This window comes from Lissotriton helveticus, chromosome 2_1 (genome assembly GCF_964261635.1).
Source record: "Lissotriton helveticus chromosome 2_1, aLisHel1.1, whole genome shotgun sequence".
NCBI classification, from domain to species: Eukaryota; Metazoa; Chordata; class Amphibia; order Caudata; family Salamandridae; genus Lissotriton; species Lissotriton helveticus.
In genome coordinates this window covers 1,247,556,606-1,247,583,204 of record NC_136059.1, presented here as the reverse complement: position 1 = coordinate 1,247,583,204, position 26,599 = coordinate 1,247,556,606, and the positions used below count along the sequence as shown (strand labels likewise).

Genomic DNA, 26,599 nt, shown 5'->3' with positions numbered 1-26,599 from the left:
TTCCAAGTTTTTGGAGATTATGGTAAATGTGGTATCAAATACATTGGGAAAAATCCCATGTATACAAAACCAAAGAGTTACGTTTAGAGGGGGATTTACCCCCGGGTATGAGTTTCAGATGTGGGATATAAGTACAGCAGGATATATGCGACACTGGATGCAGAGCTATTCCTTTAGGAAAACCCAGAACCAATATTATGGGACTTTGGAGTTGATGCGGCTAGATGATGGGCTCTTCCTTAAACACTACTACGAATAGCTGCAATTTTTCAAATATTATGCTGCTGAAGCATAATGTGTATATGAATACGTTATGCAAAACACACACTTTCCAACACAAGCAGAGAATTTCTTGGGCTTGGACAGGGAACTGCAACCACTACTATGGGATGGGGGCACTCGAGGAATTGCACTGAAAACACAGACAGCCAGTGTAAAATTAAAGTAGATCCTTTCCACGCATCAGAAAGTATTACTGGATGGCTCCGAGCTCTCCGATAAAAGACTGGGTATATGCACCAATGGATGAACCATCCATTAGGCTGGAAAAGTCAGTGATGGAGAAGCTCACATATACATGGATTACATAATCAGGCGTGGGGTAATTTAAGCTGCACCCAGCTCGAAGAACGACAATGAAGACCAGGGTTGGGGTGAGAAAATAACAAAATAAATATCACTGTGGGAAGGAGTTTTTATAAAGGAACTACAAAAGCCTTCACAGACGGAGATACTATTGGGATCTCTTAAAGGAGAGATCCGATAGAGGGCAATAACAAAAGACAGTTCACCGGCCTACAGACAGAATGCGCTTTCCACCAAGTTAAATGTACAAATATGTGCAACTGAGACATGCTGTGCCGGCGTAAGCACTCGACTGAGCTGGGATTCCTGAACATGGGCCACTGGTAGGTAGCATACTACTGGGAGAGCTTGCGATGGGGGCTATTTTTGTTTTGTGCAGAAAGCTCAATAAAATGCCAGAAGAGCAGCAGAAGCTAAGGGACTGATGGGAGTAAGCTGTAGGAATAAAGAAAGATGTTGACTTGGAGGCGTCTCAGATGCACCCAAGGGCTGTGGAAATAGAGGCACATCTACGTTCGGTCCTGTTAAAATTGCTCCACAGAGTTGGATTTAATAGAAGTAGATTGTAAGATATGGGGAGGTCTGTTGCCAGACTGCTTGAAACACGTGAGGGGCAAGAGGCAACCTTTAGTCATACGGTCTGGGGCCGCTTCAAGGTGCATGAATATTGGCAGTTAATAGTGGGTGAGCTTGCTCGAATAATGGTATGCAACATTTTACCATTGCCCCAATTTGTTATCTTAGGAATATTTAATAATAAGGACTTAACCAGAAGAGCAGCTCACTTTGTATGTTGGTGCTAATAATTGCTACAAAAAAATGTGTCAAGAAAATGGGCTGCACAAACCATGCTAACCATATGTGAATGGCGAGCCGTCCTAAATGTGTATATGGAGGCTGAAAACGTAGCTTAAGAAGATTTGGAAATAGTGGAGACACTGCTATGGGACTGTTGAAATAGGAAAGGACATGGATCAAGACTTTGACACAATTAATGTAAAGAAAACTGGAGAAACACTGAGATCTGTATACACTTTGTTCCTCAATGTATAAAGAAAAGTGGAATATATAATGTCTTTATGTAGAACGATCGGCAGCTTCAAGTCGAAGGGTTGCTGGAATGTTATTTACCTGGTTTTTATTTTTAAGATAGTCAGATGTGCTGTACAAAGTAAACATTCAAACAACCACGTAACCCGGTTTGTAATTCTGAACTGTACATCAAAAAGGCAACCTACAAAATTCAAATGAACAGCCTGCAAGTCAATTCAAAGTCAAATTAAATGAAATTCCAGAATATTTGGGCGGGATTTTTGATGTAAGACAAAATAGAATAACTCTTGGCCTACTGGTTACTTCTTTTAACTAAACAAATACTGCTCATTGACATTGCACTTTAATATGCTATCTCTTGAGCTGGCATCACTTGCTTTTCTCCAGACTATCTTTGGTGATTTTCCATCACTGTCAATCCAAAAATCTAAAAAAAAAGTGGACTGCCCGTCAGATTAATGGCATATAATGAAGTCTAAAAGGTCTCAAAATAGTTGTAAAGTTTGACCAATTGCACAATACACACAATATTTCATTTATAACAGAACCATTATAAACAGACACTTTTAAAGAAAAAAAAGAACCACAGGGAAAAAAGGTACTGATAGGATATATTGAAGCAAAACATAGCCGGTTGGTACCTCTTGCTTGTACTGGATACCACAGGTACCCTTCTGGCCATGTCGACTGGCGAATTTGTCTCCAATCTGAGGAATTCTAACAGAGCGCACCTAAAGAAATGAAAGAAAAATATAAAAATCAAGATGTAGTTTGTACAATGTTTCCGCACTAAGGGAATGGAAAAAAAAATCAATATAACCTTACCCTAATTTTACAGAACTTGTATCCTTCTTGATTTAGTGTCACCATGACCTGGTCTACAATACCGGTCTCACTGGTTCGGAGAAATGTGCTACAATCCCGCTTTGTGTAACGTCTGTTGGTGCTCTCCAATTCATCTTCGTTTTCGGGCAGTGTAACAGTTTTGCCAATGATGACGTCATCACCAGACACTCGCACACCAGGTGCTATCAAACCATCATCATCCAGCTTCTCATAGATCGCGTGCCGCATACCTGACACAAGAGGCACAAACGTTGTCCATTACTATCACAGCAAATCAGTCATAGGTCATTACATAGTAACTTCAGAGGTACTCAGCAAAAAACGGCACTCTGCTGCTGAAAATTCAATGCGAGATCAAAGTTAAAGGAAGGTGCAAAAATTAACTTTAAAAAAGCCTAAAGCAGATGTTTTAATCGCTCTCATTACAAACAAACAAAAAACGAAATGATATATATATATTTATACATACATATACATACATATACATATACACACACAATTAACTTACCCTGGCAAGTTTCACGCTGAGGTTTCTCAAAAACCTCTTCATGATCAAATCCTTTCTTGGATTCGGACTCCTTGTAAGAGCGGTAGAAAACAGACCTAAAACAAAAACAGCACAAGATTATTTGGATACCAGATGATTACTTTGGCATGCTTGATATGCTCCATATTGTGCAACATAATAATAATATAAGCACCATAACAGGCTACAGGAAGATAAAGTAAACTGTAAGCTGCTAGTGTGCCAGAAAATAGTGTGTACTCCCACTACAGGTGGCAAAGGCAGACAGTCCATTTCTGTAGTTAAAAAACAGAAGAAACAAATTGTGCAGTGCTGGGAAAGCAACTCGCCCTTCTCAGAGAAGAGCACGTCGGAAAGCTAAGCACAAGCTTATGAAATCCATAAGTCTGCTTCTATGAACCACGCAGGAATGTATGTTGAGCCTACGGACTTTCATGTTATTTCACATTTATTTTATGAGAGGTAGTCTGTACACAATATACATGGAGAATGCGGTCCACAGGTGTTTTAAGAGATATCCAGTAATTAACTGGAAGTGGTTAAAAACATACAGAAAGTTATGTGGTGTTAAATTTGATGACCAGTGCCTGCGGAAATGGTTGCAGCATATCAGGTATGCCAATAACTATGCGCATAAATGCCGCCACTGTATCACTTTAAACCTAAAACGTGGCAGGAGAGCGAACAATGAGCAGTGAAGCACAGGAGGTAGATACCCATCTATCATGGGATGCGACCACAAACCATTGACAAATGGGGGCATGGGGGACAGCCCACTGACCAGACAAACAAATATGAACTGTGGTATATGATTCGGGGGGTGAAGACATGTTGCATGGATCTTAGGAGGGGTTAAAGTGTGCAGGAGTCACATGAGTTAAGTTGTGCAGGCGTCGCATAGGGCCAAATCTCCATGCATAAAAAATGGGGCCTTTTTATTCATGTCAAAAGCGCTAGTACGCTTTGAAGTGTTCTTTTTCTGCTTCCTGAACTCTATCAACCTCATAGTGAGATCTTTGTAGGAAGCATCAGGTTCCATATCAATTCCGATCAGGTTTGTGGTAGGCTAAAATGGCACCGGAAACTCGCACAAGCTACGACGCACGGACATCCAAACAATTATCGCATACACATTTTTATGCCAGATTACATTCAGTTCATATTCATTAGAGCATCCCTTGCAAATGGCATGAAAGCTGGAAAAATTTAGCAGAAACCTCGTCAAAGAGCTAAAAAAATAAGGTTTAACAGCTATAATAGTTGTAAAAGCAGGTTCCAATCCAAAAGAAATATCAATGAAGAAGCTTTAGTGCTCTTTTGTGCATACGAAATAAAAATATAAAAACAGCTGAGCGAGTGGATTGTAATACTTACTTTATGCCCCCGTTTGTACATGCTGACACCCATTCACTACCCAACAACTTATAACAGAAATCAAACTTAAAAAAGGGCTTCCTTCACCATAAAAGAAGAATACAAACCTGAAGAAACCCCGGTCAACCGCTGAACGGTTTATGATGACAGAGTCCTCCTGGTTGTAGCCAGTGTATGAAGCAATAGCTACAATGGAGTTGATGCCTGAAACACATACAGAATAAATGAAACTCAACAAGCAACCTTGGAGCATAGTAACTTTGTTAACGCAAGAATAGAATTAAATGTAATTTATAATTTATTGTATAAACACAACTAAGCTCATTAAAGTGCTGATTCGTTATATAAAAGCCCCGCGAAATGATATATAAATCTGCATATTTCACTGTTACAGCGCTGCTATTACATGCTGTAGTCAATGTGCAGCGATTTAGTAATTTATGCTTCATGAGGAGTTTGTCAGCATCCTCAATATAAAGCACACCTCTACACTGTATAAAGAAAACTTCCTACAACTTTGAAATTATTCAATGGCACGGAGTGTATATAATGATTCTAGGACTTTCTAACTGTGGAAAATCCCTAATGTATGTCCTATGTCATTGAGTGCACAAAGGCAAAATCTGTGACCAGGCAGTTGGCGAAAAATTGTGTTTTCCTAGAAACTGTATTAAAAAAAAAATTAAAGTGACATAGTACATTTGACACACTTTTTTAAAGATTATGTCCAAAAGCAAATTGTCTTCCAGGCATTCTAAAGAGAGCGGAAGGATCATGAAATAATCAAAATAAAATAAATTTAAAAAATTGGTTAAGTGCTGAGACTAACCTACTCTGAGACTACTTCCTTGCTTCCATCAGCAATTTTTCCGCTTATTTTTGTTTTCTTTTTGACCCTGTTTTTTTTCCGCTCGAGCGTACCAGAAAGATTTTTGTTCTAGGTAAAAGCCTATTGTGGATCAAAAAAAAAGTACAGAGGAACGACAGCCCATCACCTGTTTACCACTTCTTTACACTGTCACTCATTTGCTTGCTTCTTATTGGACTGTTTGCCTTCCTCCCTGTAGGAAAGTGCCCCTTTTTGGCATGGTCACAGCCACGTTTTGCCTGGTATTGGATGCCATTTTGACGGAAGTGCACTGGGTTCTGGCTATCCAGGTCTCTTTCCCTAAACTGTACAACTGTTCCCCCAATTGAATACCTTTAGTACCCCCTGTAAGTCCCTAGTAAGTGGTACCTCTGGTACCTAGGGAAAGGAGGCTAATGAGGGTCCACAAGGGGTGAAGCATGTATTGTGCCACCCTAAGGGACCCCTCAGCAGCAACATGCAAGCTGTCATTTCAGGCTGTATGTCTTGGTGTAGAGAAAAATGAAAACGCATTTCAACAATCCCTGTGTGCCATGCCTGCAGATACTGCATATAGTATAGCACTCCTTACAGCCTTAAGGCAGGGTGCACTATATTACTGGTGTGGACATATCTGCATGAGCAGATATGCCCCTGTGATGTCTAAGTCAATTCTTAGATATTGCAGGTGAACAGGCAAGCCATCTTTAAGTACAAGTGGATGACACTGGTAAAAACAAGTTCTCCAGCTACATGATGGCTTCACTGAAACATATGGTGTTTGGTATCAAACACCTTGTATTAACAAGCATTTGCAATGCAATAGGTCTCGCATTAGGAAAGTTTGAGCTATTGGTATTGTAAATGGCAAAGTTTTTATTTATGTTTCTTTTTTTTAAAGATAGCTAAATTAATAGCTTTGTCATTTACAATGCCAATAGTTATAACTTTCGCAAATGTGATACCTATAGCATTTGTAATGCAATATGTTTTGTATTTACAAACCGCGAGAGGACAAAAAAAAGCTCCGGACAACCGCCTCCTCCCAGGCCTTCAAAAGGGACCTCAAAGTTCTCCTCCTCCAGAGACACCTCCAAAAGTAATTCACGTCCTCTTGCTATTGTGAGGAAGACTTCCCACTACTGATAATTTCTACTTTCCATGACCATGGAAGTGCCTTCCCAGTGTATGCCTGTGATTGGAGGGTCTGCTTTTTTGCAGTATTTTCCATGTACTGGTGTTCGGTGCCCTTTTGTAACATGCACACACCACTCTGCCCTTGCAACACACGGCTGCTACCTCTCACATGTCTTTACCTTTGATACTTGCACAAGTGCCACCTCGCCCATGTAACGCTTGTTCCTGAGCCTGAGTGTCTAGCACTTATTGCAGGACTATACCTCTAATCATACTCTGTTTTCTCTTATAACTGCACACTTGTCACTTTCATTTCCTCTTGTGCACTTTTGACTACCTCATGTATTTTGGTTGCTCACAATTTTTACTCAAGTATTTTGTTTGCTCACGATTGTCACTATTACCTTTACTACCTCATGTATTTTTGGTTGCTCATAGTTTTTACTACCTCATGTATTTTGTTTGCTCACAATTGTCACTATTACCTTATGTAAGTAACGTATGTTTTTGCAACCTGTTCTTTTGTAATGTTTCTCATTAGGTTTCATTTCTGTTCCTGTTGTGAAGCCTCCGACGCCTTCGGGTAAAGTCCGCGCTATATAAAAATGCATAACTACATGAATAAATAAATACCGCCTTCGGGTAATGTCCGCGCTATATAAAAATGCATAAGTACATGAATAAATAAATACCGCCTTCGGGTAAAGTTCGCGCTATATAAAAATGCATAAATAACTAAATAAATAAATACCGCAAATCAAACATCCTCGTGACTCTGCCGGCCTGCGACCAGGAAGTCAGGCAGGCCGGCGCGACAACCGGAAACAGGAAGTAGGAGGGCGGGAGCCTACCCTGCCTCCCACGGAAGAGCCGCGAATGGAGCCGTGTTTGGAGCACCGGAGCAGGCAGGAGCCTACCCTGCGCCCCGGTGCCGAAGGAGGGAAGAAGAGTCCTGCTGCCGGGCCCTGCAGCTGAGGAGAGCCGCCGCACGAAGGAAGCCGGTGAGTGGGTTGCTGGGGGGGGGCGGGAGCATGTGTGTGCGCGCGCGTGCGGGGGGCGGGCGGGCTGTGTATGTGTGTGTGCGTGTGTGTGTGTGTATGTGTCTTGGAGTGCGTGTGTGTGACTGTGGGGGAGGGGGTGTGTGTGTGTGTGTGTGAGCGAGTGTCTGTCGGCGCGCACATGTGTACGGCGCGGGACGCGACGTGCGCGTTCGCGCACACGAATCCAGCAAGAAAAGCTCGTGCACCCTCTTGTCCTCCTTCCCCCGTAACAGATAACTATACGTCTCCAGCTGGACAAATGCATCCTTGCGGATGCATTGCCAGCGAGACCCAATAAACCCACACTGATTCCAGTAGTGGATTTATTAATACATGCACTCAGAGGGCACCATAGAGGTCCGCCCTGAAAACCAACCAACCTCTAGTGTGCTGGCTGACTGGTGTCGACCAGCCTGCCATCACAGACAGGTCTGTCACCCCCAGCAGGTGAGAACCTACTGGGGGTGACCTACGTGTAGTGACCCCCCCCCTCACCCCCAAGGATAAGTAGCCCATTAGCTACCACCCTTCACTCCCCTTAACATCCCAAAATCTAGAATTTAGACGAGCCCCTGGCACCAGGAAAGCAGATTTTGTCGACCTAAAAAGAAAGGACACCGAAGAGCAAGAACTGAGGAGCAGCAACTGACTTGGCACCAACTCTGCCGGGCTGCCTGCTGTCCCCAACAATTGTACCAAAGACGACTTGTCCTGTAGCTGCTCTACCTCCCAAAGCCTGGAAGGACTGCCAGCACTTTAAGGAGCACCGGCATCTCTGGTGGAGTAGCGGAGCTGCCTCCCTGCACCCTGAGGGACCCAAGAGTACCAAGAGGACTACGGAACAGCAAAAACCTGACACCGGCAACCACCACTGCACCCGTGTCCACCAGCCCGAGACAAAGTGGGACAATAGTGCCAATGAGGCCTGAGATCCTCCAGAGTTGAGCCCCACCTTGGGTTTACCCAGACTGGACTTCAAGTCGCCGCCTGCAGCCACTTTGTACTGGAAGTACCTGTAACAGTACCCCAGGAGAAATAGATGAGGAAGATAAAGACCTTTAAAAAATAGCTAAAAGAACAGCACTGGAGGCGAAACTCTTAGCTATAGAAAAATAATTGAGATGGGCCTAGAAGTAGCTTTTAACACTCGAATTTTCAAATGGAATGTCACTAAATATACAGAAGGTGATGATATCAAATGGTTTACAGCCTTTTAGAGGGTCTGTAGGATGAGGAAACAACCAAAAGTAATGGGGCTCTTCTCTGGGAGCTGTTTTTAGGCAAGTGCAGGGATAGACTCCTGACACTGAATGAGGCAGATGCAGAGTTCTGTGATCTCGTGAAGGGAACCCGGATTAAGGGCTTTAGACTTACCACTGTGGAGTATAGAATTATGAACCAACGTATATTTAACAAGGACCCCCTGAAGACATAGATAATGTGGTTCCTAGGTCAGGGTAAAAATCTCATGTGACAAAAAACAACCTAGGCAACTAAAGATATGGAGGACAATGATTAATGTGAAGGGACACAAGCTGGCAATTATTATGAAAGTACAATTTTATTCTCCAATTTAAAAACACAATAAACAATAACAAAGAACAAATTTAAAAATATGTTAAGCACGAAATTGTAATACAATAAAAATTTCATAAATCTGACATAGTGCATGAAATTAATCTATACAATGACTAATACATAATAAAGAACAAAAAAAGACAAAATATAGTCAAATATTTAGGAAATGAGTGGCCTAATGGTTCTCTACGCGCGTTTCGGCGACCAGCGCCTTCTTCTGGAGTTGCCACGTGATATTACGTAATTGTGCACTGCGGTTAATACGGTGCGGCTGATGTGACGTATCGTATTGTTGTCTTTATAAAACTTCAAGTCAGTCTTTGATAAAGCCTCAGTTTATGCGTCAAAGTACATTTATTTTTTCTTTTCTCAAAAGGATGTAGTTGGTGGCGCTTTAATGACGCTGAGTGATGGCTCCCAAGTGTAGTTTAGATCAAAGTATAGTATAATGAAGGACCTCCCTACTCGATATTCGACGACAGGGCTCCTTCACTCATTTGGAGGGATATGCAGACAAGCAGACTGGCGTCTTAGTTTATATTCAACAAAATATTTTAAAAGATCTCCCTGCCCAGCAAAAGCCAGCAGAGCTCCTTAATTCTTTAAAAAGATGCGACAAATTCGCGTTTTGTTCAGAGCGATGGATGACTCTTTGCAAGTGCACACATTGATGACTGATTTTATATCTATGGGAGAGATTCCTGCCCAGTGAGAAGGAGCAGGCTCTTTTATTCACTCGCACTGCAAGGATTCGCGTTATGATAGGATGACGTATCGTCAATAGTAAATATTTTAAAAGATCTCCCTGCCCGAGGATAAACGGCAGGGCTCCTTGATTCCCTCGAGATACTGCGCAGGTTACGTCCTGTGTCTCGACCGGTGGAGATGGTAGATCTCGAGTATAGAATTATGTACAGGGAGACTCAAACTTTTCAGTTAAAACACTAGGTGGTTGGCTGAAGGGAAGTCAGGTGTAAGATTTTGCTTATGAAAGAACATCGGTTAAGTAACTGTACTTCTGAAAAGTTGCATTAACACCTGGTAGACCGGGGTTTGGTTTCTCTTCAGGAGGAAGAAAGCAGACTATTAGGTCAAAACTAGTGTCTCAGAAAAGCGTCATGGAGGGGGTTAACAAAAGAAAGGGGGTTGCTAGCACCCCTGCTTGAGGGACACCAGTGCCAGTCCCACCATTGTGCATGACAGGTTGGTATTCTCAGATAAGTACATCCCAGGTGAGACTAGAAGAGTAAGGACTATCCCAGGGGAGGTTTCCGTTAGGCCTGAGGTTTTAGTACCCCTAGAAATAGCGGAATCCCTTAGTTGGAGAAGGGTAGAAGTCAGTACAGATCTCTCTTTAATAGTCTCATTGGAAATGACCTCTCAGTGTTTGGTCTGAGTCTAAAAGATGTACTGGTCTAGTGCTAGTCCTCTCCCAATAACTGTGGAAGTGCTGAGCCTGCCATTTGTACAAGTAGGCCCCAGGAGAAAATAAAAAATAGAAAGTGTAGGAAAAGGCGGCAACTTTTAGCCAATGTTCCAGTGAGCCAAGGAGATTCTGAGCCAATAGGGGAGAACTCCGAAGTTGGAACTGGTGCAGTCCCATTTGACCCACAAGAAGTCCTGAGTAGTGAGGCAGCTGTTAAGCATGAGATGGTGGCACCTCAGCAAACCGAAGAGAGCGTGGAAGTAGGGTGTTTGCTACAGGATGTAGTAACCTGAACCCAAAGAAGCCTGCAAGCTAGCCCCTTCACCTGTCAGGGAAGCGCTAAAAGTGTGGTTCTGGGCACTAACAGTTGTCAGTTGCCTCTGCTGGATGTTGGCCTTCATTGTCCTTGGCATGTTGGTGTGACCCCATGTCAAACAGCAAGCTAGGCCCCCGCTGACCCTTTTGGTCAGGGTGGGTGTAGGAAACTGGGCAGACATGGACACACACTTTTTTGCCTGGTCTCAAATGGAACTCTGACTGAAGTGTACTGGGGTCCTGCTAACCAGGTCCCCCAATACCAGTGTTTTTCCCCAAAAACTGTACAATGTTTCACTCAATTGGGAAACCTTTTAGCACCCCCTACAAGTCCCTAGTAAATGGTAACCCTGGTATCTAGGGCCTGAGGTACTAAAGAGGGTCCCAGAGGGCTGCAGCACAAACTGCGCCACCCTAAGGGACCCCTCACCAAGCACATGTAAGGCTGCCATTGCAGGATGCACGTCTTGGTGCAGACAAATATGAAAACACGACATGTCACACATCCCTGTGTGCCATGTCCCCTTACATTGCATGCAATATTTGTAAGTCACCCCTACAGCGGGCCTGACAGCCCTAAGGCAGGGTGCTGAATATTACATGTGAGGTCATACCTGTGAGAAAGTGCCATCTTTCATGCATGGTATGCCCCCACTTTTTGCTGAATTGCTGATGTACTTTGAGTGAGTGTGTCCTGGGTTCCTGCCAATCCGGTACCCAGGGCCTGTGTTCCTTCCCTAAAACTGTATTGAAGCCAAAACCAGATTGCATATCTGGCCACAAGTCAGCCCCTGGTACATTTACCAGATACCCAGGGCACTGTGACCAGAGAAGACCTCTAAGGGCTGCAGCACTTCTTGTGCCACCCTTGACGGTCCTGTACCCTGACACCCACACACTTCCTTTGCAGGCTGAGTGTCTTGGTGCAGAACTAAACAGTCGACATGGCACACATCCCTGTGTGCCATGCCCACAAACAATACTGCCCTGGCAAACCTCAGTCACCCTCTAGCTGGGTGCACTATGCCAGTGGTGTGGGCACAGGTGCACGAGCCCCGTGCCCCTGCCGTACCCAGGGCCATTCCTTGGCACTGCAAGTGCAGTGATGCCATTAGGAGTATATGGTGCTGGGAGGTCGTCATCACGAATTCCACAGCACCATAATGGCTACACTGAAGACTGAGAAGTTTGATATCAAACTTCTCAGCACATTAAATCCACACTGATGCCAGTGTGGGATTTAATGTAAAATGCACGACAGAGGGCAACTTAGAGTTGCCCCCTGAGAGGAGTTGGCCTAACGGCTAAGGCGCTCGACCTCGGACCTGGGGATCTGGGTTCGAGTCTCGGTAAAGACGCCAAAAAGTCCTGTGATTCTGGGCAAATCACTAAATCTCCCTGTGCCTAAAAATGAAAGTGTGTTCTCTCATGTAAAAACGTAACTTGCTATGTAAAGCGCTCTGATACCGGATTAGGTTCGGGTCTAGTTCGCGCTATATAAAACTACCAAAAAAAAAAAAAAAAAAACCTAACCTACAATCAACATCTTGTCTGAGAGGCTGCCTAGGCTGCCACACAGCAGACATGTTGCTGGACCTCTGGGTAGAGCGCCATCAGATCTCCTGGGACTGTAACAATGCACATCCTGGGCGAGGTGCTAGGTCTCCTCCCCTAGGATGGGCAGGGGAAGCTTCAAAGGCATGCCGCCGTTGTGTGCTTCTCCAGGCCACTTGCTGTACTCAGCAATTGTACTCCACTGGTTCTGACTCCCACTCTGGTGGGAAGACTGGCGGGAAACCCCAAGGACAGAAAGGGGGTGTGCCAGCCTCTGCCAACCCCACCCCTCCGGTGAGGGAGGCGAGGTGAAGCACATCTCCAGGCTCTCGCCATCTTAAAGATGGGGAGCCCTGCCCAATCAGGACTAGGCTACTGCCCCCTCCCACAGGAGAGTGGCAGGATAGGGGGTGCACCCACCCCAGGGAAGGGACCCATTGGTCCCTGCCCTTCACCTACCTGTAACGCCTCTAAACTTAGTATTTAGGGACACCCTGAACCTTCCTTCCTGAGATCGCGGTGGAGTGGTGTGGCTCACTGGTTAGAGGCGGCAGACCCGGGAGCAGAGGACGGCCAGGGACCAGGGTTCAATTCCCGACGCGGCAGGGTCTTGGACCAGGGTCAACGGACTCGATAATTCGCGCCTCGGTGCCCACTCTAACCAGGGATCACACTCGGCAACTCTGGGCATTAGCTTGCCTCATCTCCACAACGGCCCCCCACATACGCCGGGGATGCCTGGTTTCACCTTGGAGATATACAGTAGGGACCATCTCACAGGGAAAGCCAGGACGGGTTCCCCAGCGGTCTACAGCGCAGAGATACTCCTTCGGGAGTCGATTCTAGCGCTTTAGAAACCCACAATCAATCAATCAAACCAGCAAGAAGATCAAGAAACAAGAGGACGTGCCGTGTAGCTGCTAACAAGAGGACGACACCAACTGGCTTGGCCCCAGCCTTACCGGCCTGTTGAACCTACTCCTGCGAAACGCCGGCGCCTTTAGTGGTCAGCAACCTCAAAAACCCCGGAGTACCTGACTGCCTTGTGACTCTACCAAGACTGGGACTCCCATGAGCAGAGGTTCTGCTCTAAAAGCAACACCCCTGGTGCCAGCCAGGAACCGCGAATCCAGCACACTCAGCACCCGCCTCTGGCTGAGTGGACAAAGACCCTCAGGACGTCCCCCTGGAGATTGTGACCTGAAATCCAGTGCCCAAGGACCCTCCTCGACGACCCATTTGACGCCTGCAGACTCACAACAAGTGACCCCCCAAACTGCGACCAGCAGAGGGTAAGATTTCCCGACGTCAAAAGACACCTCTGCACACGGCGCCCCACGGCCCCGTGTGCCCAACTCATGGGTGTCTACCTATCCTCCAAGATCCCAACTTACCCTTCGAAGTGTTGGTCGCTCCTGAAGAATCTCCTTCCCCGAGCCTGCAGCCTTTGTTCAACTTCCAAGACTCCCATTAAATAACATTGAGCGCCCGAGGGCTCAAAATCACCCTGAACCCAGCCACCCGAGTGCTCCTGGGAGTGCAACCTTTGTCCTAATCTACTTCCCCATTTGCCCTGAGCAAGTGACCAGGAGCCCAGCTCCCACAGCTGCGTGGCCTGCTTGCCAGCTGCCACCAACCAAAGGCCCCCTGCCGCCCATAGGCTAACATTGGGCCTAACTACCTCTGCACCCAGCTGCCCCTGTGCCGCTGAGGTTATAACAACTGTATCTACCTGACCCTGGGAGACCCCTGGGTCTATGCCTTAACTCTGCCAGTCGAGTACTTGCCCTATGGAAGAAAAGTGAGTTATCGGCTTATGGGTAACATTGACTGGTTTCACTTGGAAATTCTTCCAAGTGTGGAGTTTTGAAACTTTAAAATATTCATCTAAAATCAGCCGAACGACGAATTCCGATTTACTCGCCTATTATCAGGAGAGATACCAGTGCTGGATCTTGGTGCCCAGCACTGACCCTGAAAAGTAATCCTAACCGTACTCACCAGTAATGAATATGCTACTTACCAGTATGCATCTGTTCTTTGCATGTAGGGCTGCTGACATTCATATCTATAGCATAGATCGCCGCCTAGTGTTGGGTCCGGATGATTGCACATTGTTGTCCTGGAGGAGTCTTCGAAGTATCACGAGATAGGTGGCTCCTTCCCTGGACTACAGAGCGCATGGGCATCGACTCCATCCCCAGATTGTTTTTAGCCATTGTGGCGAAGATGGAGTGTCACTGTGTGAGCGATGGCCATGCTAAGAGTAAGTGTAAATTCTGCAGCCGCTACAGGCGCCGGGGAGGAGGGCGGGCGATATGAATGTCAGCAGCCCTACATGCCAAGAACAGATGCATACTGGTAAGTAGCATATTCAGTTCGAGGCATGTGGGCTGCTGAATTCATATCTATAGCATAGAATAAATAGCAGTTCCTCCATTAACGGCGGCCGCCTGTGCCAGCTGCAGACGTTTGAAAAATTGTCTTAAGAACAGCCTGCCCTACAGCTGCTTGGAGTGCACATCTACACAGTAGTGTTTAGTAAATGTGTGTGGTGTAGACCATGTGGCTGCTCTATAAATGTCTTCCAAAGGGATATTACCAAGGAAAGCCATGGAGGCGCCCAGCTTACGGGTGGAGTGGGCCCTGGGGGGGACCGTTAAAGTGCGCTTAGCCTTGTGATAGCAAATCTGAATACACAGAACGATCCACCTGGCAAAACCTGCTTTGGAAATGGGGTTGCCTTTGTGCTGGGCTGAAAAGGCAACAAAGAGTTGTTGTGTCTTCCTAAAGTCCTTGGTCCTATCGATGTAATACATCAAGGCTCGTTTGACATCAAGAGTGTGGAGCATTCTTTTAGCTACTGTCTCCGGGTTTTGAAAGAACGCGGGCAGTTCAATGGTCTGATTGACATGGAACTGCAAAACCACTTTAGGAAGAAATTTAGGGTTAGTGCGCAGCACCACCCTGTTGGGAGTGAATTTGAATGAATGGCTCTTGTACAATGAGCGCCTGTAGCTCACTAACACGTCGTAGAGACGTAATGGCAATGAGAAAAGTCACTTTCCACATTAAGAACTGAATCTCACAATAATGTAGAGGCTCAAAAGGTGGGCCCATCAACCTGGTGAGGACCACATTGAGGTTCCATACAGGAGCTGGCGGGGTCCTGGGAGGGATGACCCGCTTCAGTCCTTCTAGGAAGGCTTTAATGGCAGGAACCCTGAAAACGGAGAGATGCTGCCTGTTTTGGAGATAAGCCGCTATGGCGGATAAGTGTATCCGAATGGAAGCATATGCTAGATTGCATTTGTAAAGATGCAACAAATAACAGATGATGTTGGGAGTGGATGCATCTAGCGGGTTGATGTCGTTTTCATTACAGTAAATGACAAACCGCTTCCATTTTGCTGCATAGCAAGCTCTGGTGGTGGGCTTTCTTGCCTCCCGTATGATATCCATGCAGTCAGGAGGCAAGTTAAGGTAGCCAAACTCTAAGACTTCAGGAGTCAGATCGCCAGGTTGAGCTGTTGCGGATCTGGGTGCTGAATGTCGCCACGGTTCTGCGTCAAAAGCCGGGGTGTGAGGTGCAGCCTTTGATGCGGTACCACGGAGAGGTCTAGAAACGTGGTGTACCATGGTTGGCGTGCCCACGTTGGAGCAACCAGGATGAGCGTCATCGAGTGTTGCCTTAGCTTTCGTGCCACCAGCGGTATGAGAGGTGCTGGGGGAAAAGCGTACGCAAATCTGCCTGACCAGTTCATCCATATCGCATTGCCCTGCGACTGTGGGTGAGGGAACCTGGCGGCAAAGCTTTGGCATTTTGCGTTTTCCCTTGTGGCAAACAGGTTTATTTCCGGATGACCCCACTTCTGGAAGTACGGGCGGAGTACTGATGGATGCATCTCCCATTCGTGAATTTGGTGGCTGTACCTGCTGAGCAGATCCGTCATCGGATTGTCCTTGCCCGGGAGGTGTTCCGCCATGAGGAAGATATTCCTCTGAATGGCCCACTTCCACATGCTCTGAGCCAGATGAGACAACTGTGGAGAGTGTGTACCTCCCTGCTTTTGAATGTAGTACATGGCCGTCATGTTGTCCGTCCGAATCAACACGACTTTGTTGCACAGATGTACTTTGAAGGACGTCAATGCCATGAAGATTGCCATCAGTTCTAGGTAGTTGACGTGCATCTTCTTCTGCTGCGTTGTCCATAGTCCCTGCACTGTGTAATGGAGTACATGAGCTCCCCATCCCTGGAGAGATGCGTCCGTCGTCAGGATAATCTGTGGCACAGGCTCCTGGAACGGTCAGCCCTTGCAAAGGTTGTGTGGATTCCACCAATGCAGAGAGTTGTATGCCCGACCGGTCACCAACACTAGGTCGTTCAACTGTCCTTGAGCCTGCGTCCACTGATGAGCTAAGCATTCTTGGAGCAGACGCATATGTAGCCTCGCGTGCGGGACTATGAAGATGCAGGAGGCCATCATGCCTATCAACTGCATGAACACTCTTGCTGGAAGCGAGTGTTGTGGTCTGAACTTCTGGATCAGCGACTGAATGCTGTCTATCCTCACAGAATTTGGCTGAGCTGTGGCTGCCAGAGTATCGATCGTCGCACCCAGATATTGCCGCACATGGGCTGGCTGAAGGTGCGACTTGGGATAATTGAGTGAAAATCCCAGATCGTAAAGAAGGTGAATGGTGTGGGACATGTTGGCGGCACACTCCTGGGCCGACTTTGCTTGGACAAGCCAGTCGTCCAGATAAGGGTAAACGTGAACGTTTTGCCTCCTGAGGTGCGCAGCTACTGTCGCCAGACATTTCGTGAACACCCTGGGCGCCGTGGTCACCCCGAAAGGTAGGACCTTGAACTGATAATGCCGACCCTGAATAGTGAACCTGAGGTATTTTCTGTGTGATGGATGCAGTGGAATGTGGAAATAGGCATCCTTGAGATCCAAGGTTGCGAGGAAGTCTCCCTGATTGAGCAACGGGAGAACCTGCTGCAGTGTGAGCATATGGAAGTGTTCTGATAGAATGTACGGATTCAGGGGTCTGAGGTCCAGTATGGGCCTTAGGGACCCGTCCTTTTTTGGGATTAAGAAGTACAGGGAGTACACTCCTGTGCCTTCTTCCTCCACTGGTACGAGCTCGATTGCCCCTTTCTGCAGCATAACGAGTACCTCCTGCTGCAATAAGTGCAAATGCTCTGTGGACATAGGACGGTGCTTTGGTGGCATGTTGGTGGAGTGGATGTTAACTCCAGACAATAACCGAACTGGATAAGTTTCCTGACTCACCTGTCTGTGGTGATGGATTTCCAGACTGGCAGGAACTGCTGGAGTCTCCCCCCGACAGGTGTAGTATGGTCGGGGGGCAGTGACAGGGCGTCACTGTTTGTTGGTGGCAGAGGAGCGGGAGTTGTTGTTACCACGACCTCTGCCCTTGGTGCTGTTGCCCCGATAGCCGCCTCTACTCTGCTTGGTGTACGAGGACTGCGCCCCACCTTTATTGTATTGCGTTTGCTGGGACATCTGGCCTCTGGAAACACCTCTATTGCCTGAGCGACGAAAAGTGCTGCCCCGAAACTGCTGGGACTGGAGAGCCCCCATGGATTTTGCAGTCTCTGTATCCTTTTTTATCTTTTCTAAGGTGGTATCCACTTCAGGACCAAATAATCTATCTGGGTTTACTGGCTGATTGAGGATGGTGGTCTGTATCTCCGGCTTGAATCCGGAGATTCTGAGCCAGGCCTGGCGTCTTAACATGACACTGGTGTTAATGGCTCTGGCCGCGGTGTCCGCGACATCCAGTGCACACTTAATCGAAGCGTTGGAGATAAGCTTCCCTTCCTGAATAATCATCTCCGCTGCCTCCTTCTACTGATCTGGAAGATGTTGCAACAGGGTCTCTAGTGTGTCATAGTGTGCCCTGCCATATCTGGCCAGTAGCGCTTGAGTGTTAGATACGCCAGACATTGGTCGCTTGAGCCGCCACCCTCTTCCCTGATGCCTCCAGCACTTTCGATTCCTTGTCAGGGGGAGGAGCATCACCAGTGGTCTGCGAGTTCGCCCTCTTCCGGGCATTAGAAACGACCAGAGAGTCCAACGGCAATTGGCCCTTGATGTAGGTGGGGTCGCCAGGTGCCGGCCTATATTTCTTTTCAATCCTAGGGTTAATCACCCTGGCCCGTGTGGGTTCCTTAAAAATGTCTGTAGCATGTTTGAGAACCCCTTTCAGCATGGGGAGTGTCTTGACAATCTTTTCTGCTGTGGAAAAGGTATCAAAGAGGAAGTCCACTTCGATAGGGTCAGCATGCAGCTGGACGTTGTGGTTTTTAGCCGCCCTTTCAATTAGAGCATTAAATGCCGCCGAATCCTCAGTAGGAGAGGTCTTGACATTGTACACCTGAGGGTCCTGGGCATTTTGCGGATCCCCTGGGTCCCCCGCATCTGCCCATGAGTCTTGGTGATCCTCAGGATCTGTGTTGGCAGGAAAGTTATACTCCTCGTCCTCACCTTCTCCACCCTCCACATCAGAATAAGTGGGTGAGGGTGTGCCCACTCGTGGAGTCCGTGGAACAAGAGTCTCCACCAGAACAGGGGAGTCCACAGCAGGCTTCTTGCGCTTTAAAGGAATGGTGTAGGACTCCAAAGGCTGGGTTGCCGTGATTTTCCTCTTGTAGAGGGTCAGTTTCCCGGTGTCGATAAAGTGTTCCGACTGCTCCTCCACCGAGGGCTGTCGAGGTTTCAAGCACCCAAGCGGCTGAGAAGGCTTCGACGCCGTAGACACTTGGACGGGCGCTTCGGTGACCGCCCGTGGTGCGAAGGCCTTTGGTGCCACCTTTGGCGGCAACGTGAACAGGAGTGGCGTCGAAGACTTTGGCGTCGTGGCAGCCGGCCTTGCGGTGGAAGCATCCTTTGGTGCAGCCGCGGAAGCCTTGTCCCTGATGCGTTGTAGAGAGTCCGACACCTGCTTCGTAAAGGAAGCGGACGGTTTCGTCGACCCGACAGACGTCTTCGGACCACCTGCGAATGAAGACCCGAGCGTTGATGCCTTGTCCTTATCCGGCCGAGGCACAGGATCGGCCCTCTTCGGCACACCGTGCCTTCCTTCGGCGCCGACGGCCTTCGGCGCCGACGTAGTCGTGTCAGAGGACTTGAGCACTGGGTGCGGAGCCCCAGTCTTCGGTTAGACGCCTTTGGCAGATTTTGGCTTGACGCTCTTAACCGACTTAGACTCGGCGACCTTGACCGACTTCGGCTCGGCGCCCTTGGTCGACATCCCCGGGTCGACGCCCTTCTTCGGTTTCGGCTGCCCCGACGTTTTTGAAGACTAGGAGGTGGCCGTAGGGACAGACGTCTTCTGTTTCGATGGCGTCTATCACTTTCGTCGACACCGAAGGTTTCGGTTTCGTTTTGGCCAAGGCAGGCTCCGCAGAAGTGTCCGTAGCCGGGCCCGTAGGCGAGGCCGTGGATTCGGGTGGAAGGTCTTGGGTAAGGCCGTGTGGCGATCCCTCGAGCTCAGCCTTAGTAATTGTTCGTTCGGGGCTTAGCTCTTCACACGAGCTATCTCCTGTGGCCCCGTAGGCCTCATTGTCATCTCCTACCTCATCGACGACTTCATCCTCGACCACTTTGACGTCCGCGTCGTATTCGTAGTCGATCTCCTCCGCTGGAGGGGAAATCTGCATATGAACCTCTTGTTCGTCTGCTTCTTCTCTGTCGAAGATGTCCACCGGTGCCGGGGCCGATTGCTGGGCCTCCTGGCACGCCACGAGCCGAAGTCGAATCGTTTTCTTCGATCGAAACCTGGAGCAAGCCATACAGTTGGCTTCATCGTGGTCCGGCGACAGGCACTTGTTGCACACCGGGTGGACGTCGATGTGTGGGTACTTGGATCCGCACACGGGACATATCTTGAACGGACTCCGTTCCATGATGTGTCGTCGAAAGTCTTGCTGTGTCGACTGGGCCTCGAACACCGAAGAGTCACGCGACTCCTCTGGACGTCCGACTCGGGAACTGAGCCGGCACCGAGCGCAAAACAATACAGATGGTATAAGAAAGGCCTTGGGGCCTTAAGAAAAAGTCTAAATCGATTCCGAACTGGAGATGTCGAATATACATCCGAACCCAATGGCGGAAAAAAACAATCTGGGGATGGAGTCGATGCCCATGCGCACTGTAGTCCAGGGGAGGAGCCACCTATCTTGTGATACTTCGAAGACTCTTCCAGGACAACAATGTGCAATCATCCGGACCCAACACTAGGGGGCGATCTATGCTATAGATATGAATTCAGCAGCCCACATGCCTCGAACCTTGAATTTCCTTCCATAGGAATGCATTGTCAGCTTTTCACCAGAAAAGTTTGTCGATTTTCAAAAACTACAAATTTTCCTTAAAAATCGCCTGTATGACTTAAACGCATTCTTTCAATTGTTTAAGGAGATACACCAGTGCTCGATCCAGGATCCAACACTGAGTAAGAAAAAGTAGCAAGAACATTACTTACCTGCTAAGCGAATTTCCACCCATAGGATAACATTGTGATTTCATGACAAAAAGTTTTTTTAAGTGTCAACTTTTAAAATACAATAATATTCCTTAAAAATCACAACTGTAACCAAAACGCTTTTACTCAATTGTTTACAGGGGATGTCCCAGGACTGAATCTAGGATCCAGTCCGGTGGTTAGAAAAGTAATCTATAAAGTACCTAATTGCATTTAACTAGAAATTCCCACTGAGCTCAATGTAACATTGTGTTTGAAATTGTGTTGCCTATTGCAACAACTGTAACTATTGTATTCAAAAGTCTATTGCCTATTTTGAAAACTACTTAACTAAAGTAACTCATTCTGAGAAAGTGGTTCTAAAATAAAACAACTGTATATTTTTATACAAAACATTGGCCTAGAGTTCAGTTCTTGAGTGTATCCATTTGCTGGCTGAGTGTGTACAACAAATGCTTTACACTTTCCTCTGATACTGCCTTACTGCTCGACCTAGCTACCACTTTATATATAACTTTAGTCTCTGCCATACCTCTGGGACTGTGGACTCTGTACCTTACTTTGGTCCAGTATATACAGAGCCACTTTCTTACAGTGACAAAATGCAGTCAGAGAGGCGGCAGCAGCAGATAACTGGTTACGTAATGGCAAAGAGGCAGAGCTGCTTACACCTGAGCTGGTTCACAGACTGTTGAATTTGAAACAGCATGGCTGCTCGACTGTGCTGTCGTGTTTCCTGCATGGCCCATTGTAGTTCTCCCTATGTAAGCCTAACTGTACATGTTGTAGGCCTCATTTTCCTTTGCACACATTACTATATAAACACGCCTGCCTTTGTGCCACATTGTACTTCCACACGGAACCTGCATATGTTTTTGCCTACTGTTCTATTCCTGAGATTTAGTTGGCGCACCATAGACAAGGTCAAACAATGTCTCTTGTTGTTCTTTCTGGCCAAGCACTAGCACCGAAACATAAAACAAGAATGAAGCTGTTGTTTATGCGCACACATATCCTATCATATAGAGGAGTATATGAGTCACAAACAGACACATGGAACAAGAATTCTGAGACAAGAGCACTGCGTCTGCTGAGATGTAGAGCGCCCATCTGTGTATGCTAAGGTACGGGGTGTGCCGGTAATGCCAGAGATCTTTCATATAATCATTTAGCATTAGTAGCAAGGGAGGGGGGTTAGGTCACTGTCCTATAAAATGACAGCACTTTTCATGGAATATGGATTATTAACCATGCTAACAGTATTTTTATTATGCTTTGTTTTCTAATTGTGCCACGTATACTGCATTTCAGAGCACAGTAGTTTGAGTAAATATAAACTTTCTTCGTGTCTCCTGGTTATCTCATTGTGGGCAAGTACGAGCGAGAGCCAAAGGGTGTGTCCTGTACCACGATCCCTGAGAGGGTCGAGAGTGTTGTGTTCTGTGGGTTCCAATTCACTTGTTTCTCTGGTAAAGTTAGGAGAGCAAGTGAGGCACTATAGCTAGTCCGACCCGGACACATGGACACTGAGGTGGTATGGTGACTCAGTCCCTACATACTGATGTTTTATGATTCCAAGCATAGTTCTGTTACAGAGCGGAATCCCTGCAACAGTGCCTAAAGTGCTCAATTATTCGGTGTTGCCAAGGGAAGATCCAACATTAGTAAATATGAGTGCTTTATTGAACACATTGTATCAGGACTGCATTGTGAGTACATGTTGAAAAGAAAAAGGTGCCAAGTCCATCTCAGTGTAGGCCACACGTCAATATAGCAATCTGGAACAAATTTACTAAGAACATAAGGCCTACTTTATTCCCATCACCATTTACATCCACTTTAAAAAACATAGCTCAAGAAACTCACATTTTAGGTGCACAGAAAGTGGGGAAAAAAATGGGGATACTTTTAATGAAGGTGTTGTAATATGACTTGTGCAGTATATAGATGACTTTGATTGGGAGAAAGGGAAATCTTGTTACAGCCAGTCAAGGCATTTGGTGAAGAATAGTAGGTAAGTGCGGGAGGAGACCTCCTACTGACAGTGCTGTGGCTTCTCCTGCTGTTGCCCCCCTTTCACCCCAATAGTGGGAAAGTGGCAATGTGCCTGTATGACTTTCAAAGGCATGGAATGTGTAATCTATGAAATGCTGTTAGATGAAGACTAGAAAATAGTGTGTGAAAGTATAGATACATATGACAAATATAAGGGGGAAAAATAACAGGTGTGGCACTTCACAGCAAGGACTGGTCAGCACACATCATATTTTTTGTGACCTTCCTTAGTTATTAATGATGTGGGACAATCTTACGTGAAATGGTGCAATGTCCTGGTCTAAATCAAGCTCACACTGATGCATGCGGTTGTGCCCGCTGCAGACAGGAACAATGAACTAAGATAAAAATAGTGCGCCTTCCCTACAGCAGTCACTAACTTGTGTGCACCAGAAAGAACCTGTCTCCTTTCAATGCGAATGGCCTGTGGCAGGACTTTGAGAGAGGTTCAAGGATTCTGTCACAGGCTGGTGCACTGTGTAACTCCACCCACCAGACAGCACCTTAAGGCTGCACTGACTGCCGCTTCAGTTGCGGCTTATTCGTCCCAGCATTCAATCTGTAATAAGGAGACAATATATCCTAATGTAAATGGTGGCGTGCATCAGGAATGCTCTCCGGGAATCCATGTCACAGAAGGGGCTGGTGGTATTAGATACTCCTGATGCAGTCATCAATAAAAACGTGTAGCAATTAATTTTTTTAGATGCAACACTAGGGGAGGAGTTATGATCCTACACTGTGAGAGGCTATTAGGCTAGGGGGGGGGGGGGGCTTACATGAAATCTTACACAGCATACGTCCCAGTTCTTCCACTATTTACAGCTGAGGCATGCCTTGGAGAATTATGCTGTGCTCTTGAAGCAGTCCCAGAATATAATCCACCAGAGGCAAAACTCGTAAAGGAGGAATTGGGAGAGAACAACATTCCCGGACTTCACACTCTGCGGATTAATTCCCCAGACCCCCTCCTGGCCCTAAAAGCAAACGAAATGTGAAGATGTAGGCTCAGACTATGACGAGTGGTTGGAGGCCATGATGGCAGTGCGTATCATGGCAATCTCTTCCCACCTGAGTTTGATTCAGTTTAAATATCTCCACAGATTTGACTATACTCCTGTCTGCTTATGGAATATGGGCAAAATTTCAGACCCCTACTGTAAAATCCCTTGGGCCACATATTTCCATGTCATCTGGGAATGTCCAAATATACCACGATACTGGCTGGAGACTGCCAAAAGTATGGCTGTGGTGAGGCAGGAGCCCATTAGAGATGCACTGGGAGGCCGGTGTAACATCAGAACCCTGGTCGGAATGGGACTATTAATAGGAAAGAGACACCTAACTAGACATCGGAGGTTTGAGGCGGCTCCATCAAAGAGGGAATGAATAAGACAAATAAACTTCTGTGCTACACTGAGGAGGCCTTCTACAGAGCCTGAAGATGCCCTTCAAAAAATGCCAAAATGTAGGCCAAATGGTCGGACTATTCACAGAATTTTTGAGAAGATAGGAAAGGCTGTAAGATTGTTTGAATTGTCTCCTATATATTTGACCCCATCCCCTATAATTATGAGGTCTAATGTAGCGTATGACATAAATGAGATGTGTATTCTTGTGATGACTTGTGTATATTTACTATTGAAACATTTCAAAGTTAAAAAAAAAAACAGTTGGAACTTGCTGGACATTGAAAAATGTACTCGCTGCCTACAAACTGCAAGAGACTGGTTCACAACTTTCCTTTTATTTACTCATTTGAGGGCTCATTCATATTCTAAATGATTGTTTACCCTCCGGTGTTGATGGTAAATATTTATAGTTTCTGATTGTTTATGGATGCATAAAATTATACTTCTTGAATCGGTGTGGTTTCTGAAGGTACTGCACTAAAGAAAGAATGACTGCTACAAGACCAAAAAAGCGCTATTAAGAGAAAGCAAATGGAGTTTGCTTGCAAAAATGGGAGTGCTTGTGTCATTGAAATTTAAGTTGGTAAATAAAAACTGTAAGTCTACTTTTTGTACCAGTGAATGGTGAGCGAAGATGCAAATGAACTTAAAATGATCAATTTATCAGAATATTTTGGCTAGAGATCCCTCAATATTTGGCTCCTGAATTTTTGGATATTTGAAACAGCTGCTGCTGGCATGCGAGGATAAAGTCGCTTACTCAATCTGAATGCCTCCACATATTTCATTACCTCGGGATGGACAAGGAAAAGGGAAGCTATGATCCACACTGAGTAAGGGATTGAGGCTAATTACTTCATTCAAGATGGAAAATGCAAAGTCTACTACAAGGACCACTCGTTTCTTGGACAAAGACAGATTGGAGCAAAATAAGTATAGCATTTAGCTACAGTATAGTAGTGTGCTGGGTGCGGTGTCTGACTACATGGACACAGCATAGTAAAGTTGAGATTCCGCTAATACACCCTTGATGCAAAAGGCCATAGCCAAGACCTATTTAAAAGGGGGGTTTGGAAAGCAAACTTTTGCCTCATGCCCGTCGCTCAAACACAAAAGAGGTTAGTGGGAGATCCAGATGGGGAAGAGCTACAATGCAGGAACAACAGTTTTAATACAGAGTCATGTCCATTTCTTAGGATATCACGTATAGTAACATTCTTGTACAGGCTGCTTAGTTCAAAGACTTAAGAGGTTTCAGCTCCTTTGCAACTATATTAGACCATTTGGCCTGATGCCGCTAAACACGGAGCAATATAAACAATTTCTACGTATATGTACTCGGTAAGGCCTTACCTGCTGGCAGCTCTCGGAAACGCAAGTACTCCATGGAACGTGTAGTTACCAGTGGCTTTTGCGGATAGTACAAAACATGGGCCAGTGTGTCCATACGAACATGAAAGTTTGTAATATATACTCCCATGGCTTGCTTCCCCATAGCAGACTGGTAAGTGTTCCTAGGAGACTGAGAGAATGATCAGCACTTGTTAAATGTCAAAATCAAAGTGAAAATCAAAATATGTAAATTCACAACAAAGTTTTGTCATTAATTTTTGTTGTTACCTAGATTCGGTTTTAGAGAAGAGGATAGCAATTTGTTCAAAGCATGACGTTCAACTTCTCAAGTATTCACCAACCTCAGCGAAAAACCAGGTTTCTTCTTTCAACAAACTGGGAGTTGAGGTTGGGAAAGAAGTGGGAGCTAAGATATTGTTTGCACGGTCTCATAGCTATCCAAAGACAGCACATAAATAGTCCCCCCTCTCAGCCAGCAGTGTGCAATACCTTAGGGACTGCTGTGGGGAGGTCATGTTGCACTATGGCACTAACACACTGCACCAAAGGCCCACCAGTCGTCAAGGGAGGGAGTAGACATCATACATAAAAGCACCTCAGCACAATATCATGTGTGTGCTGAAGTGCTTTTCCAGAATGATAGTACACTGCAAAAACTGATGAACTCACACATTAGGTTGCATGGGTTAAACTGAGACAAACAGTTGACAACAGTTTTTGTTATTTACAACTGCAGCATCTGTTGGTATAAGGAGCAAACTTTTTAAAGAAAGGGTAGTGAGGTACTAAAGAAGGCATAGAAGTAAAAAAAAGTTGAAACAAAGATAAGGAATAAAAAAGTGAGTGATGAAAGGAAGTAAATAATAGGAAAGATTAATAAGGTTTTTATCTGACAACCTATAATCTTAGTTTGCTCCCACTTAACTAGCTGGATTTGTAACAAGAAAGCCCATGACTAAACACAGTGACCTGACCACA

At 46.1% G+C, this 26,599-nt stretch overlaps 1 protein-coding gene across 1 annotated transcript in view; it reads right to left on the bottom strand.

Annotated features, from left to right (window-relative positions):
* The window catches only part of POLR2B (RNA polymerase II subunit B), a 128,946-nt gene that overhangs the window by 16,334 nt on the left and 86,013 nt on the right, over positions 1-26,599 (bottom strand). Inside the window, exons 16-20 of the mRNA XM_078676200.1 lie at positions 25,622-25,790; positions 4,492-4,588; positions 2,993-3,087; positions 2,464-2,714; positions 2,280-2,369 (exon numbers count right to left, since the gene is read on the bottom strand). Of these exons, the coding sequence (XP_078532326.1) occupies positions 2,280-2,369; positions 2,464-2,714; positions 2,993-3,087; positions 4,492-4,588; positions 25,622-25,790 (702 nt within the window). The remainder of the gene's footprint in view (positions 1-2,279; positions 2,370-2,463; positions 2,715-2,992; positions 3,088-4,491; positions 4,589-25,621; positions 25,791-26,599) is intronic.